This window comes from Pygocentrus nattereri, chromosome 15 (genome assembly GCF_015220715.1).
Source record: "Pygocentrus nattereri isolate fPygNat1 chromosome 15, fPygNat1.pri, whole genome shotgun sequence".
Classification (NCBI taxonomy): domain Eukaryota; kingdom Metazoa; phylum Chordata; class Actinopteri; order Characiformes; family Serrasalmidae; genus Pygocentrus; species Pygocentrus nattereri.
This window is the reverse complement of record NC_051225.1, coordinates 35,213,058-35,226,841: the sequence shown is the minus strand read 5'-3', so window position 1 is coordinate 35,226,841 and position 13,784 is coordinate 35,213,058. Positions and strand designations below refer to the sequence as shown.

Below are 13,784 nucleotides of genomic sequence, written 5' to 3'. Positions count from 1 at the left end.
TGTTATACAGTCTCCCTGTTATACGTCTGTTATACAGTCTCCCTGTTATACGTCTGTTATACAGTCTCCCTGTTATACGTCTGTTATACAGTCTCCCTGTTATACTTCTGTTATACAGTCTCCCTGTTATACGTCTGTTATACAGTCTCCCTGTTATACATCTGTTATACAGTCTCCCTGTTATACTTCTCTTATACAGTCTCCCTGTTATACGTCTGTTATACAGTCTCCCTGTTATACGTCTGTTATACAGTCTCCCTGTTATACATCTGTTATACAGTCTCCCTGTTATACTTCTCTTATACAGTCTCCCTGTTATACGTCTGTTATACAGTCTCCCTGTTATACGTCTGTTATAGTCTCCCTGTTATACGTCTGTTATACAGTCTCCCTGTTATACGTCTGTTATACAGTCTCCCTGTTATACGTCTGTTATAGTCTCCCTGTTATACGTCTGTTATAGTCTCCCTGTTATACGTCTGTTATAGTCTCCCTGTTATACGTCTGTTATACAGTCTCCCTGTTGTACGTCTGTTATACAGTCTCCCTGTTATACGTCTGTTATACAGTCTCCCTGTTATATGTCTGTTATACAGTCTCCCTGTTATACGTCTGTTATACAAGTCTCCCTGTTATACGTCTGTTATACAGTCTCCCTGTTATACTTCTGTTATACAGTCTCCCTGTTATACTTCTGTTATACAGTCTCCCTGTTATACGTCTGTTATACAGTCTCCCTGTTATACGTCTGTTATACAGTCTCCCTGTTATACGTCTGTTATACAGTCTCCCTGTTATACGTCTGTTATACAGTCTCCCTGTTATACTTCTGTTATACAGTCTCCCTGTTATACGTCTGTTATACAGTCTCCCTGTTATACGTCTGTTATACAGTCTCCCTGTTATACTTCTCTTATACAGTCTCCCTGTTATACGTCTGTTATACAGTCTCCCTGTTATACGTCTGTTATACAGTCTCCCTGTTATACGTCTGTTATACAGTCTCCCTGTTATACGTCTGTTATACAGTCTCCCTGTTATAATTCTATGCTTGGAATCAAACAGCCAGCTTGCTAAAAGCTGGTTGTGATGCTGGTAATGCTAGAGAACAGCTAGCACAAGCTAAGAAAGGTTGGATTGCCTTTTTTCCTGCATTAACTTTTAAAATACCTCAGCCACTATCCAAGTGCAAGTGTTCTCAACAAGCGAGTGCTTTGTACAGTGCCCACAAGAGCACCTGTGTAAAGTGTTACCTGCTGTGTAAAGTGGTACCTGCTGTCCTAATAGAAGTATGTTTTTTAAATCTTGATGTCAAACTGAATGAAACTTAGACAGTGTTCAAAGAAATCCAGTTTATTTGATTAAAACTCAGCGCATCTGAGAAATCAGGACTTTTATCGAATATGGACCTGCTGGACAGATCATTAGAAGCAAGCTGTCACAGTTTTAGGGACTGTTCTACCATCCAGACGCCTCTGCCTCTCGCTGCTAATCATTTTCTGGTACTATGTTAGTTCCTCAGTGGCTTGAGTCAGTGGCTCGTACTGTTAAGGCTCAAGGCCCACTGCCTGATCAGAGACAGGGTTGGTAGTGAATAATAATCTTTAACCTCATAAGACCTCTCAGTTGCAAAAGTGCTGTTTGATTCTGTCACTCTGGTAGCTAATGAAGGCTAGGTCTAAAATCACAGCAGCCCAGCCCACCCGGTTTCCCTCGCAGCACCACCTCCAAACCCAGAGAACACTGCAGTGCCCTTCCATTTTTGAGCAGTTGACCCTGGGGTGAAGTCAGCTGAAAATAGTGGGGTGTAGTTACTTTTTCAAGGTTAATCAAGATAGTATCACTGTTTGTTTGATTTTGTTTGATAATTGAGGTAAGAGTTACAGTATTGCTGGCTTGGTTGTATTTCTTAGATCATAGATCAGTGGCTAGACTAGCAGTCAGGGTTGGGTGATACCACAGGGATTCTCAGTTGTAATGAAAAAACATTGATGAACAAAATCTGTATAAAACTGTGAATTCTGAGGCGGAGGGATATAACGCTGTGCTACAGGAAACAGCATAACTTGACAAATCATAAGCCAGAATGTCGGTTTACATCTTGAAATCATTGTTAGAACATTTTCCAGTAGCTGTAGAGAGGCAACCACATCAGAGAGGGAATGTAGTCAGCGGCCTTATGTGAAAGTGTACTCACAGCCCAGACAAGCTGCTGAACCCCCTTCAACATCCACTTCCAGCATATCTTAAATACTTACCCAGTGAAGTCAGGCTAAGCTACTGTACCTTAAGTAATGCATGAAACCCTTGAGTCTTTTTTTCGTTCTTCTTGGCAAAGCTGAAAATACAAGACGTTCTTTTGTACTCCTCCATTCGTAGAGCTGACCTAACTCTGATACCGATGTAACACACATTTTACAAATATGACCTGGTTCTGTTCAGACTTACATCACACAAACCAGGAATAAACCTGAGGAATGTGTTAGGGAGGAGGCGCCGTGCCAGCTTTCAGAACTCTCCTTCCTGTCCTTCGTTTTCACGCTTGTCAGAATCTGTGAAGTGATAACTGTACATTTAATTGCAATTTAAGTTGCGGCAAATTACTGAAATAATTGTGGCTTTAATCATGTTCTCTGTCTGCTCTCTCTCTTCCTATCTCTCTCTCTCTCTCTCTCTTCTTTCTGTCTCTGTCACTCTATCTCTTTTTCTCCTCTTTGACTCTCTCTTCTTTTCTCTCCTTCACTCTCTTCCTTTCTCCCCCCGTCTATTTGTTTCTCCTCTCTTTATCTCTCCTTTCTGTATTTTGTTCACTCTTTTTTCCACTCTTTATCTCTTTTGTCTTTCTTCTTCTCTTTAAATCTCTCACTCTGCCTTTCTCCTTACCTTCTTACTCATTCTCACTCTATCTCTGTCCCCTTTCTCTTTTTTCATCTCCTGTTTATCCCTCTCTCTCTCTCTCTCTCTCTCTCTCTCTCTCTTCAATCATTCTCTCTCTCATGCTGCTTTCTCCTCTTTCTCACTCTCCTCTTTCTTGTTTTTTTCTTTCATCTCTCTCTCTTCACTTTCTTTCTATTTTGCTACTCTCTCTTCTCTCTCCTTTCTCCTTCTCTTCTGTCCCTCTCTCCTCTGTCTCTCTTCCACCTCGTTCTCACTCTCTCGCCCTTCTCTATCTCACCGTCTCTCTTGCTCCTCTCTCTCTCTCTCTCTCTCTCTCTCTCTCTCTCTCTCTCTCTCTCTCTCTCTCTCTCTCTCTCTCGCTCTCACTGTCCTCTCTGTCTCCCAGGTGGATATGTTTTCCTATGGGATGGTCCTGTATGAGCTGTTGTCTGGCCGCAGGCCAGCTCTGGGTCATCACCAGCTGCAGATCGCTAAGAAGCTCTCTAAAGGAGTGCGACCTGTTCTGGGGAACCCAGAGGAGGTGCAGTTCCACTGCCTGCAGGTTCTAATGCAGGAGTGCTGGGACACCAAACCAGAGAAGGTACTACACATCTTACTGTATAGGCCTGCTGTACATTATAAAGAATATATGTCACAGCATCTTCACTGATATTTAGAAAAGAACCCAGAGATTTACCAGGTTCTGGTGGAGAGCAGCACTGCTGCTCGACTGTTTCTGCTGTAAAATGTGAGCTTGCGGTGCCTTCACAACAGACAATAACGGCTTTTGTGACCAAACGTATTTAGGGTTCAGAATGTGCTGCGTGTTGGAATAGCTCACCACAGTCAGCTGTTTTTTTAAAGATGCTATTTTTTGTAAATGGTTATTACTGAATGTTGTTTGAAGAATGATGGTTGTTACAGTGCTGCAGGATTGTCCAAAGTGTATTCTGCCTTGTCAGAAAAAGTTCTGGACAACATATTTGAAATGGTACAATTGTGCATCACTGCTGGTTTAGCATATGTTCACACTGTTGACTGACCGACTGACCGTACAGACTGACCCTCATATTTCTGAAACGCTATGAGAATGACCATGTGCTGCTCCTGTGTTTGTCTGTAGCGTCCGCTGGCCCTGCCGCTCCTGAGGCAGATGCAGGACCCTACTTTCCCCTGTCTTAGGTACCTGCTGCCCTGCCAACAGCACAGCCAGCTCTTCCTCTCGCCCCTGCAGGGCTGCAGCGCTGTCTTCTGGGATGGAGACAAGGATGATAGGTGAGTGAGGGGGTTTGCAAACAGCTGTTGTTTTTGTGTTTATTTCTTTTTTGAAAGTGTGAATTTTCCTTCACAAATGTTCAACTGTTATTCGTCCTCCTGCCAGGTTTGTCTTTATGTACACTAACGTTCAAAAGTTTGGAATTTCCGGTCAAATATTTGGAATAAATTCAATAAGAAGAAACTATTTATTCACAGGCAAGTGTATAAAATGATTCTAATGTGATAGTCCTGTACAACTTCACAGCTTTCAGATAAATAGCAGGATGCTAGGAAGCTGTAAATAAAAATGCAGAAAGGTTAAGCTGCTGAAAATTTCATGCAACTTTTTTTGCCATGACAACAAACAAGTTTCCCAAAGCTGACATTTCTGTAACCAACAGACTAAACTAACAAGCTAGGAGCAGCTGTTTAAATGTCAGCATTTATTGTTCTATTCTTCTCTCACTGTTATCATGATCTGTCTAGCTAAATTATCCATTTTCTCTTCTGATGCTCCTTATAGGATGAGTTAGACCTTAGTGACCACTTAATCATTCATTTCCAATCAGACAGGTAGACAGACAAATAGACAGATAGAGATAGACATACAGGCAGAGATAGATAGATAGATAGATAGATAGATAGATAGAGAGATAGATAGAGAGATAGATAGAGAGATAGTACCACCGTCTAAAGTCAGCATTAAGATGTGCATACACTGTGTTTTAAAAAACAGAGTTGCACAGACTTAATGTCCATGTTTAACAGATTCTTTTTGTTATTTCATCATTATCGTTCACTAGACAATAAGGCAGGAGAGGTTACATGACAAATAACTAAATATACAAATAGTTTCAGCTATGAAAAGCTCTCAAAATCCCAGATCTAACATGGTACAATCAACGCTTGTGCTTATATGGCCTGGGGAGAAATAAGAGGTTGAAAGGCAGATTTCACAGATATTTTACTTTAAACTGGCTGCAGGCTTTGAAATTGTAAAGATTGTAAAAATTGTGATTATTTACTCTGAATTCAACAAGCAGCTCCTCTCTCCTCTCCATGGTCCAGAGCATGCATGTTTCTCTTCCCCTTTTTCTCTCTCTTTTCTGGCTCTCTCACTGGTTGTTGTCTGAATCACTCGTACAGTTACATCACTAAGCATCTCACACTACAGGAATCATAAATGTGTTGAGTTAAAAAAAAAAAAAAAACATGTTTGAAAATATCAGAGGACCTCTGATCACTCCAGCGCTCGATCGGAATGTCGTAGATTCAGTTGTTTTTTCTCTTGCACTACCATATCATCTCTTCTCTTCTGGTCAAGATTCTGAAGATCACTTCAGATTGAGAAAATGTGCTGAAAGGGGCAAATCTGGGTTAAAATTTAGCTAAAAATCCAGCTTTCAATGTGTCCAAGACAATGATGCAAATTTTGGCCACTTGGTTTGACTAATAATTGATCGTCATTAGTCAACAATTAATTGTCAACCATCAAGCCTAAAATGAAGGGTGCGACCCATTAAAAACATACACACACTTATTAGCTCACACATCAACTGAATTCTGTGTTAATGCGCAGAGATAGTAAAGAGTGTTGTTCCCTCTATTGAACATGGATCTTAGTACTGATGGGTGGGGCCAGGCATCAGCATGTATATGCAGTAAAAGGCCCAAAACTGTTTTAAACATAAAATAATTATAGGAACAAACACAAACATAGTTGACAATATGACTGAAATAGGCAATAATGGCCTACTAAAAGTTCTGTATTGTAACATTTAACATTCATTTCTAACTCAAGATGAACCAAAATACCTTGTCCAGGTCTAGCTTTGGCTCAGCAGGTCTTGAAAGCCTCTACCATCCACCGCATCCTTCTCTATAACTATACACACCCATGTGAGTTCCTCACACTGCTGTACATCTGACTTCATCTCAGAGAACATGACAAAACAGTTGTTGGCCTTATCATTAGCAGATGTTTGCATTCAGTGGGGCACATTGGTGTAATTATGCTACTGTCCTCTTGAAAAGTGGCCACTGTTTTCAGCAGCATGTCTGATTTTTCAGAAGACCTATTTAGCCTGCATAGAAGGCCTTTCTTACAACTTTGTGTACTACTCAAAAATGTTGCTCAACTTTGATGATGAACCTATTCAGATAGGGGGGAAAAAACACTCAATTATGTTTTGTACTAAATTTGTCAGGTAATTATTAATGGGTTAATCATATATGCCCCTAGTCCTGAATGAAGAACTGAGCCATAAAAGATTGTAATAAGACTAAGAAACCTATATAATATAAAGAATTAAGTTATGATGAAATAAATATCCAGAACTCATCATACTTCACAAAGAGGATCAAACAAAAAATTAATGAAAACCAATGTGAGCGACTGATGGTGCACCAACTCAGCTGTTGTCGGGCACTTCTGCTCACCTGAACTGGAGTACATGGTGGTGAGATGCAGACCCTATAATCTCTCTCGTGAATTTAATGTGATTATCGCCGTGGCCACGTATATTCCTCCGCAAAGTTATGCTAAGCCAGCGCTAACTACACTATCTAATGCTATCAGCAAGCAGCAGTCTCGACACCCAGAAGCTACACTCATCATCGTGGGGGACGTCAATCAAACTGATCTCAGAACAGTGCTTTCCAAGCTCCATCAGCACGTCTCCTGACCAATATGAGGAGAAAACATACTAGATGACGTCTACACGAAGGCATACTGCACCAACCCGCTGCCTCTGTTTGGTAAGAGTGATCACATCTCTGCTGATGAAGCCTACATACCGGCTTAACCCGAAACGGGTTAAAGCGACAGTGAGAGCAGTGCATGTGTGGCCTGACGGAGCGGAGTCAGTCTTACAGGACTGCTTTCAGTGTACTGACTGGGACATGTTCAAGACTGCAGCAACCACAGAGTCTCTGGTTGATGTAAATGAATATGCAACATCTGTCACTGGATTAGTCAAGAAGTGTGTAGATGACGTGACTCAAATTAGACATATCCGCACACTTCCAAACCAATGGAACAGTGAAGTCCGCAGTCTGCTGAAAGAGCGTGATGCAGCCTTTAAATCTGGCAACAGCAAGGAGCTCAAAGCTGCCAGACACAACCTAAAGGCTGGCATCAGGGCTGCAAAGCACAAGTACGGCACACAAATTGTGGCCCACTTCAACACTAACTCGGACCCCCGACGGATGTGGCAAGGGATTCAAGCAATTGCGGACCACAAGAGCAAAGACAGTGCTAAATTAATCACAGATGCCTCCCTCCCTGCTGAACTGAATAACTTTTATGTACACTTTGAGACCACTGCTCAGTCTCCCTGCCCCTCTCCACAGAGGAGCCCCCAACTGCACCACTCACACTGACTACTGAAGAGGTGAGGAGAGCACTAACACGGGTCTCTACTCGGAAAGCAGCAGATCCTGATGGCATTCCAGGGTAGGTCCTGAAAACATGCCAATCAGCTGGCTGCCAAATTCACTGACATTTTCAACATTTCCCTGGCACAGTCTGTTGTTCCTGTCTGCTGCAAAGCCACAACCATCATCCCCATCCTAAAGAAAACCACCATCTCAAGCATGAACGACTACCGCCCCATTGCTCTCACACCCATAATCATGAAGTGCTTTGAGAGACTGATCATCACTCACTTAAAGAGGAGTCTTCCCAGCACCCTGGACTCTCAACAGTTTGCCTCCCGGGCAAACAGATCTACTGACGATGCAGTCTCTCTGGCAATGCACACTGCACTCAACCACCTGGAAGGAACAAATACCTATGTAAGAATGCTGTTCATCGACTTCAGCTCTGCCTTTAACACCATCATCCCCTCCAGACTCATCTCCAAGCTCAGACCCCAGTGTGTTAGCATGGGTGAACACACCTTCCCCTCCCTCAAACTCAGCACAGGTTGTACACAAGGCTGTGTCCTCTCACCAATGCTCTACACACTGTACACCTATGACTGCACTTCAAAACACAGCTCCAATACTTTCATTAAATTTGCAGAGGACACCACAATTATAGGCAATATCACCAACAATAATGAAGGACCGTACAGAAAAGAAGTCAAGCTCCTCACAAAGTGGTGTGCCGCCAACAACCTCTCTCTCAACGTCAGCAAAACCAAAGAACTGATTGTTGACTTCAGGAGGGGAAGTAGAGAGCATGCACCACTGAACATCGAGGGGGCGATGGTGGAAAGGGTGAACAGCTTCAAGTTTCTTGGTGTCTACATATCTGAGGATCTCACTTGGTCACTCAACACATCCCACATCATCAGCAAAGGCCAACAACGCCTTCACTTCCTCAGAAGGTTAAAAAAGTCAACCTGCCACAACAGCTCCTCTGCAACTTCTACAGAACCACAGTGGAGAGCATCTTGACCAGCTGCATCACCATCTGGTACGGCAGCACCACCACTGCAAGGCCCTGCAGAGGATGGTCAAAACTGCTCAACACATCACCGCAGCTCTCCTCCCACCCATAGAGGACATATATGACAAGCGATGTGAGAGGAAAGCAATCAACATATCCTCAGACCCCACACATCCCAGCCACCCCTTGTTCCAACCTCTGCCATCCGGAAAGAGGTACCGGAACATCCAAGCCAGAACCACCAGGTTCAAGAACAGTTTCTATCCCCGAGCTGTCAAACCGGTCACACCGGCAGCATCAACCTGAGCTTAACAACAACACTACAGTCTGTTACTGATCAGCCTGATCACCCAGCACACCACACACTGAGCTCCACTAGATCAGAGGACTGTATGCTGTGAATTTCGTCTCTGACTGAGCCTTATTTAAGATGTTACCTGAACATTATGCTGCTACTCTCTACCTGCACTGTACGCTTTATAAACAGATCACTGTTTACATCTCTTTTTGCACCACTAGTACTTCTGCATTTACTGTACTGTACTGCATTTCACCAGCACATTTCTGTCTATATACCTGATACACTGGAATATCTGACTATGCACATCCTGTCTATATGTCCGGTATACCTGTTATAACCGCTGCCTATGCACATTTTGTCTACTTTCGATACTTGTACTCACTGATTTTGCACATGTTGTCTTGTCTTTTACTGTCTTTTGTCTTTGCACTGTTTACTATGCATCTTTTATTACTGTGCTGGAAAAGTAGCCCAATAGTGTTTACTTATACCCTGTACTGTATAATGACAAAGTTGAATTGAATTGAATTCTAGTATATTTTTTGATCATTTTATTTACTTCTTGCTCACAAAATATTTAAATGACAAAAAAATTCCTTCAAGAAATATTTTGTAATATTACACATTATATGTATGTAATGGTAAGTGATTCCAAACTTTTGAACGGTCGCATACATTTGCACAAACAGCGATTTATGTAATTCTCCTTTAGAGGTTCAAGCTTCACCTTATGCACAAAGCTGAAACAATTTCTGCTGAGCAGTTAATTACTCTCAAACATGCTGACATTTTGCCTGCTATTTTAATCTCCCCTCGGAAGCAATTTGATCCCACCCAGTTATTTTGAATGCATCCGCTCAAAATGACTGTTTAGATGTTTACTTTTTAGAAAAAACTATATATGCAGAAAAGCGTGTAGCAAAATTAGATTCTGCTTCTCCCTTGTTTGCTTGGATCACCCTTTCTTTATGTTAACCAACATCCATCTGCGCTCCGTTTCCTTCTCCACCTTCACAGTAAACACCCTTCAGTTAGAATATTCAGTGGATTTGCCCTCTCGCTCGTTATGTTTTACTGCTTTTAAACCGGATGCTTGCCGAAACTACACTCTCGTTAACCTGTTTCAATGTGAATAAATTAGGACATGAACTACACTTGCCCTTGGAAGGCTGAATGATATTTCCCAAGAAGAAAAAAAGGGAAAACAATATTTTAATATTCATGAGCATGCATATGAACTCATTATTATGCATGAGCTGGTTCCTGTAAGATAAATGGCAGTGGCCTGAAGAAATGAGGAACGGCTGCTTTGTTTGCGTTTCTGAGTTGCCCGCTTGAGGGCTTCTCCAGTACATTTCGACATGATCCGAATGCCCGGCTTTTATCTCGCAGCACAGGTGTTTGCAATTACTGCTATTGCCATGTCACCACGCCAGACGGACCTGCCTTAGACGCAGTGGAGGGTGCTGTAATTCACAATTGGCCTGGGAACCAAAGCAGAAGAATGAGGCCGTTGTCTTCCTTTAGCACCGAGTGAGAGTGAGAACTTTACACTGTGTTCCCTACCCTACACATCACCTCTATAGCTCTTATTAAGGTTCCATGGATTTATCATCATCAGCAGAAATCCTACTGACAAAGTGTCAGTAGTGTTTCTTTAATGATATAAACATTTTAGCACAAATAATTTTGAACCATTTCAATTGATCCAGTTGTCTTTAAACTTTAAATGAATAATGTCAAGGAAATCTGGTGCTTTCAAATCACATTGAAATATGAAAAACGAATATAGTGACACAGTTTTGCTCTCTTAATAACAATATAAGAACCTACATGTAAGGAATTGACTGATGTTTTTAAAAAAATTAGATTTTTAAATCAAATTTACTCCCATGCATCTGAGAGTAGAGGTCCGCACTCCCACGAATTCCATATCTTGCGGCGCTAGACAAATTCTCAGTGTTGTGCGTGGGAGCTGGCAGGGAACCAGTCCACTGTAGGCAGGAGCGGGACAAAGCACACATGATGAGAAATCCTGCAAATTTATGAATAGCCTAAATAAAGTAGATTGATCACTACATCATATATATAAACATATATATCATATAAAATGATAACAGTAACACAAAATGAATGAAGTCTAATGAATTCTAAAGAGTTGCAAAGTAGCCAGTCATGTGAACAACACACAAATTCTCATGGTTTACAGAAACAGCAGAGCTGTCAGTCTGACGGACACGAAACGGGACAAAACATTTTGGTTGCGGGCGGGAGTGGGACAAATGATTCAGATTTTCTGCAGGAGCGGGCGGGAGCAGAACTAAATCATGTGGAAGTGGGACTGAAAAAAACTTCCCTCGCACACCTGTATTTAAGAATTCAACATTGTTAGAGTTCATGTTATTTACTTGTTTTAAAGTTAAGGTTAAGGCCATAGGGTCACTTATAAGTGGCTTACTTTATATTTATATCATTTAAGATCATATTCGCCCTTTTCGACAATAAACATTTGACTGCAACATCAGAACCAAACGAACCTCTCATTGTCGATACATTCAGTCTTTGTGTTTGTCTCCTTTAACTGTGCATCGGTCAGTAAATTGGATCAGCTTGTGGATTTGAATTGGAACTGTCTGTGTGCTCCTGTGTTTTCCCTCACTGTGTGAAAGAAGCTCCGTGTTGCCTTTGTTATTGGATGCTCTGCGAAAGTTTCTGGGTGAGCTTGCACACATATTCAGAAGACAGTTCACATCACTGTGGAAAGGCTTATTATTGATTGAATGAATCAAATGAATATGATGTGTTTCTTTTTCATATGTTTTCTTGTTCTAAATGGTACTGAGTGCAACAAATGTCAAATGCATCTTGGCTTTACATGCTTTTACATACCAAATAAATGAAATGACAGCATTAAGAAATGATTTTGTTAATGGCGAAGAGCAGATTCAGTAGAAGAAATGACCTTTTTTTAGGTAACGAGTTAATAAAAGCTGTTAAAATCTGACCAAATTTAGCTGGTCGAATTCCCACCTGCTAGCCTGGTGTCCCTCTATCACACAGTGCTACCAAGCTAAGAGGGTGAAGGCTAGGATGCGCTTCCTCTCAGACATGTGAAGCTCCACCATGTCAAACTCAATTATTAGAATTTTTAGGTCCTTTAAAAATCAGTATCAGTATTGAGCTGCATGATAAATTGTATTTTTATTGTCATCGCGATAAACACATCTTAATAGCGGCAATGACAGAATGCAGCAAAGAGGAAAACATACAGCACACAAATCAGCTCAGGCTCTACCGTTTTTCTGCTAGCCAGCTGGGCTACTGAAGCTCGCTACCTCACACCCTCAGTGTATCTCAGAATAAGAGTCCCAAATCAACTAAGAACATGGTGCCAACTACATTTAACCAAAAGCAAGAACACTGTAGTTTTTTAAACTAATTGCAACAATTTTTAAAAACTAAAAAAAAAAGTGTTTGTTCTTGTGTGCCTATATAAAAAATGAATATGTTTGTTTTTGTAGCCTTAATAGAAAAAGATGTTGAGGTAATGCCACAGTGCACAAAAAATGTGCTTGCAGTTCTGATGAAAATAGTTATTAAAAGTTAGTATTCTGTTTTTTGTTTTTTTGTTTTTTAGAATAGTAAATGCTGCTTTTGTACTTTTGCATTTGTTTAAAGAGATCTGCATTTGTGTCAGATACAGCCATGGATGGAGACACATTATTTTATAAGCAATTTATTGCTTCTCATATTGCCATCTTGATATCCGACAGGTTTATCAAACATTATATCTGGCAGGCCTCAATATACGGCCAGACATTCCTGGACATGTACCTGTTTTTAGTCATAGAATACTGGAAATGCAAGTGAAAATGACAGTAAATGAAGATAACAGTCCCTTTATATAACTAACAGAAGTGAACGCATTAAGACCCTTTGAGGAGAGTTGACTGTGAAGTTTTGACGGTGCTAATTAGATTATGTGAACTTGGGGAAAACAAAATTGCTCTATCACTGCCAAGACAATGCACCTTTTATACAGTAATTGGATTTCAAATTTCAGCAACACAGTAATGAACAGCAGAGTTTAGGGTAGTGATGGAGTGAATCATTTAGAGAATTGCCCCACACAGAGAGATCTGCCCACAGTAGCCCAGTAATGACTTCAGAGTTAAAGTCATGAATCAAGATTTCATAAATGAATTAATGACTTACATAAATCAACAAAATGTATTTGCCTTTCTTTCACTGTAGAAACAAATAACCACGGTTGCTCATAGCACTATAATCTACAATAAATGATCCTACAGGAAATAAGTCATAAATCAGCTGCTGGCACTTTCATCCTCACAATCGAGCTTATTAGCGCCACCGAAGTTCTCATGTTTTCCCCAGGAACACAGAATGCAACGTGGTGTGAATCGTGCACTGTAGCTCCTTAGGTTTTATTTGAGGCTTTTATTATGTAAATTGTATTTGCTTTTTAGCTGCAATAGCAATCAAACAAATAAAGTAAATAAGTAAATATAGTAAGCCTATCAGCATAACACAAATTAGTTAAATCGAGAAAAGGAAAATTAAATAAAATTAAATTGAAATATAATTTAAATGTTATAATAATAATAAATGTTAGAATTTATTATTATAGTTTAATAATTTAGTACAATTTAAACAAAGTGAACATTTCATTAATAAAAGTCAGTTCTGTTAACTGAACTTTGCCAAGTAGTCTAAGAATACCTGTGTGTGTGTTTGTATATGATAGGAACTACACGGTGGTAAACGTGGCCAAAGGCCAGGTGGAGGTGAAGCGAATGCCATGCCCAGGAACACAGCTCACCTGCCAGCTCAAGATGGACAACACCCTGTGGACTGCCACTGAGGTGGGCATCTGGGAAATGTAGTCTTTGTGATGTTCTCTTTGCCAAATCCCAGTATGCTAGTATACTTCAGGAT

The 13,784-nt window shown here is 40.8% G+C and overlaps 1 protein-coding gene across 2 annotated transcripts in view; it reads left to right on the top strand.

The window, feature by feature from the left end:
* Positions 1 to 13,784, top strand: part of lrrk1 (leucine-rich repeat kinase 1) — a 148,275-nt gene that overhangs the window by 111,016 nt on the left and 23,475 nt on the right. For both annotated transcript variants that reach the window (XM_017699556.2, XM_017699557.2), the window contains 3 exons: positions 3,284 to 3,478; positions 4,001 to 4,152; positions 13,594 to 13,711. In XM_017699556.2, the coding sequence (XP_017555045.2) occupies positions 3,284 to 3,478; positions 4,001 to 4,152; positions 13,594 to 13,711 (465 nt within the window). The remainder of the gene's footprint in view (positions 1 to 3,283; positions 3,479 to 4,000; positions 4,153 to 13,593; positions 13,712 to 13,784) is intronic.